This window comes from Bactrocera latifrons, unplaced genomic scaffold, assembly GCF_001853355.1.
Source record: "Bactrocera latifrons isolate USDA-ARS-PBARC rearing strain unplaced genomic scaffold, ASM185335v1 scaffold_82, whole genome shotgun sequence".
NCBI lineage: Eukaryota > Metazoa > Arthropoda > Insecta > Diptera > Tephritidae > Bactrocera > Bactrocera latifrons.
Window position 1 is genome coordinate 325052 of NW_017537512.1, and position 1078 is coordinate 326129.

The 1078-nt window shown below is 28.8% G+C and overlaps 1 protein-coding gene across 6 annotated transcripts in view; it reads right to left on the bottom strand.

The window, feature by feature from the left end:
- Nucleotides 1-506: 506 nt before the first annotated feature.
- LOC108976978 (putative uncharacterized protein DDB_G0277255) overlaps nucleotides 507-1078 on the bottom strand; it is a 37458-nt gene continuing 36886 nt past the window's right edge. For 5 of the 6 annotated variants that reach the window (XR_001993999.1, XR_001993997.1, XR_001993998.1 and 2 more), the window contains exons 7-8: nucleotides 825-994; nucleotides 507-762 (exon numbers count right to left, since the gene is read on the bottom strand). Coding sequence is in view for 1 of the 6 variants with exons in the window: in XM_018946445.1 (XP_018801990.1) it covers nucleotides 975-994 (20 nt within the window). In the remaining 5 variants the exon portion in view is untranslated. Of the gene's footprint in view, nucleotides 995-1078 lie in introns of all 6 variants that reach the window. The other variant, XM_018946445.1, reaches the window with a different exon arrangement.

Consider the following 1078-nt stretch of genomic DNA (forward strand, 5'->3'; position numbering starts at 1 on the left):
TTTATTTATTTTTTTTCTTCTATTTTTATTTTATTTATTTTTTTATTTTTATTTTATCAAACGAATTATTTTTCTGATATCTAAAACTTCTAAGAGGCTTTTGTAAGCGTTTTACTATGAAATAATAAAAGTGAGTTTAAGAAATTTCGCATATAGGAATTCAAACATTTGAACGTTTTTGTGGAGTAATATAATTTTATTTATTTCTTGTTGGTTTTGTAAATTTAAAATCGTATACATACCAAAAACTCGCTTGAGTATATAAACTAAATTAAATAACGATAACTAATGTTTGTATGTATACATACGCATTCATATACATATGTATGTATTTATGTATTTATTATATAAATATGTAGCATATATCCGTATATAATAATATATTTATCAAATATTAACAGCTATTTTAATATGTACTTTATTTAATAAAATGAAATAAAATTCGTTGACTATACAAAATGCTTACAAAAACAAAAAAACGAAAAATAAATAAAACAAATATCAGATGCGTTGTAATGTTATATTATTGTATTTAGTAGTGTATTTTAAAAATGATGCGTTGTAATTCGATTCAGGTATTCGATGTCAGCTCTAATTAACGGACGAGTCATCTACATACGTACATTCTGGCCGAATGCCGCATTGCAATTAATCCAACGCCTGACACACCCACACATACATGCATAAACATGTATAAACATGCTTGTATGTGCATATGTACTTTACATAGTAGCACCAGCATTGCAGTTATTTCACGCTTCACTATAATGAAATGTTGTGTTTAGTGAGCGTTAACAGATTTGAGACACCAGTTTATGGCATACCAGCATTCCTTCGCAGCGGCGGCGGCGATCTCTGTAGCAGTGCACAATCTCAAAATGGCAAGAGTTCCAGTGTTTAACGTTGACTCCAACCAAAGGGGATGCAATTTGGCTTGGAAAATTTTTTGAGGTTTTGGGAAAGCAGGTGCAGCGTCATGCTGATGAAGGTTCATCTGGAATGAAGAGAGGAGAAAAATTAGGAAAATTATAAATAGATAAAAAATTAAAAATTTTACTCAAAATATAAAAATAAAATA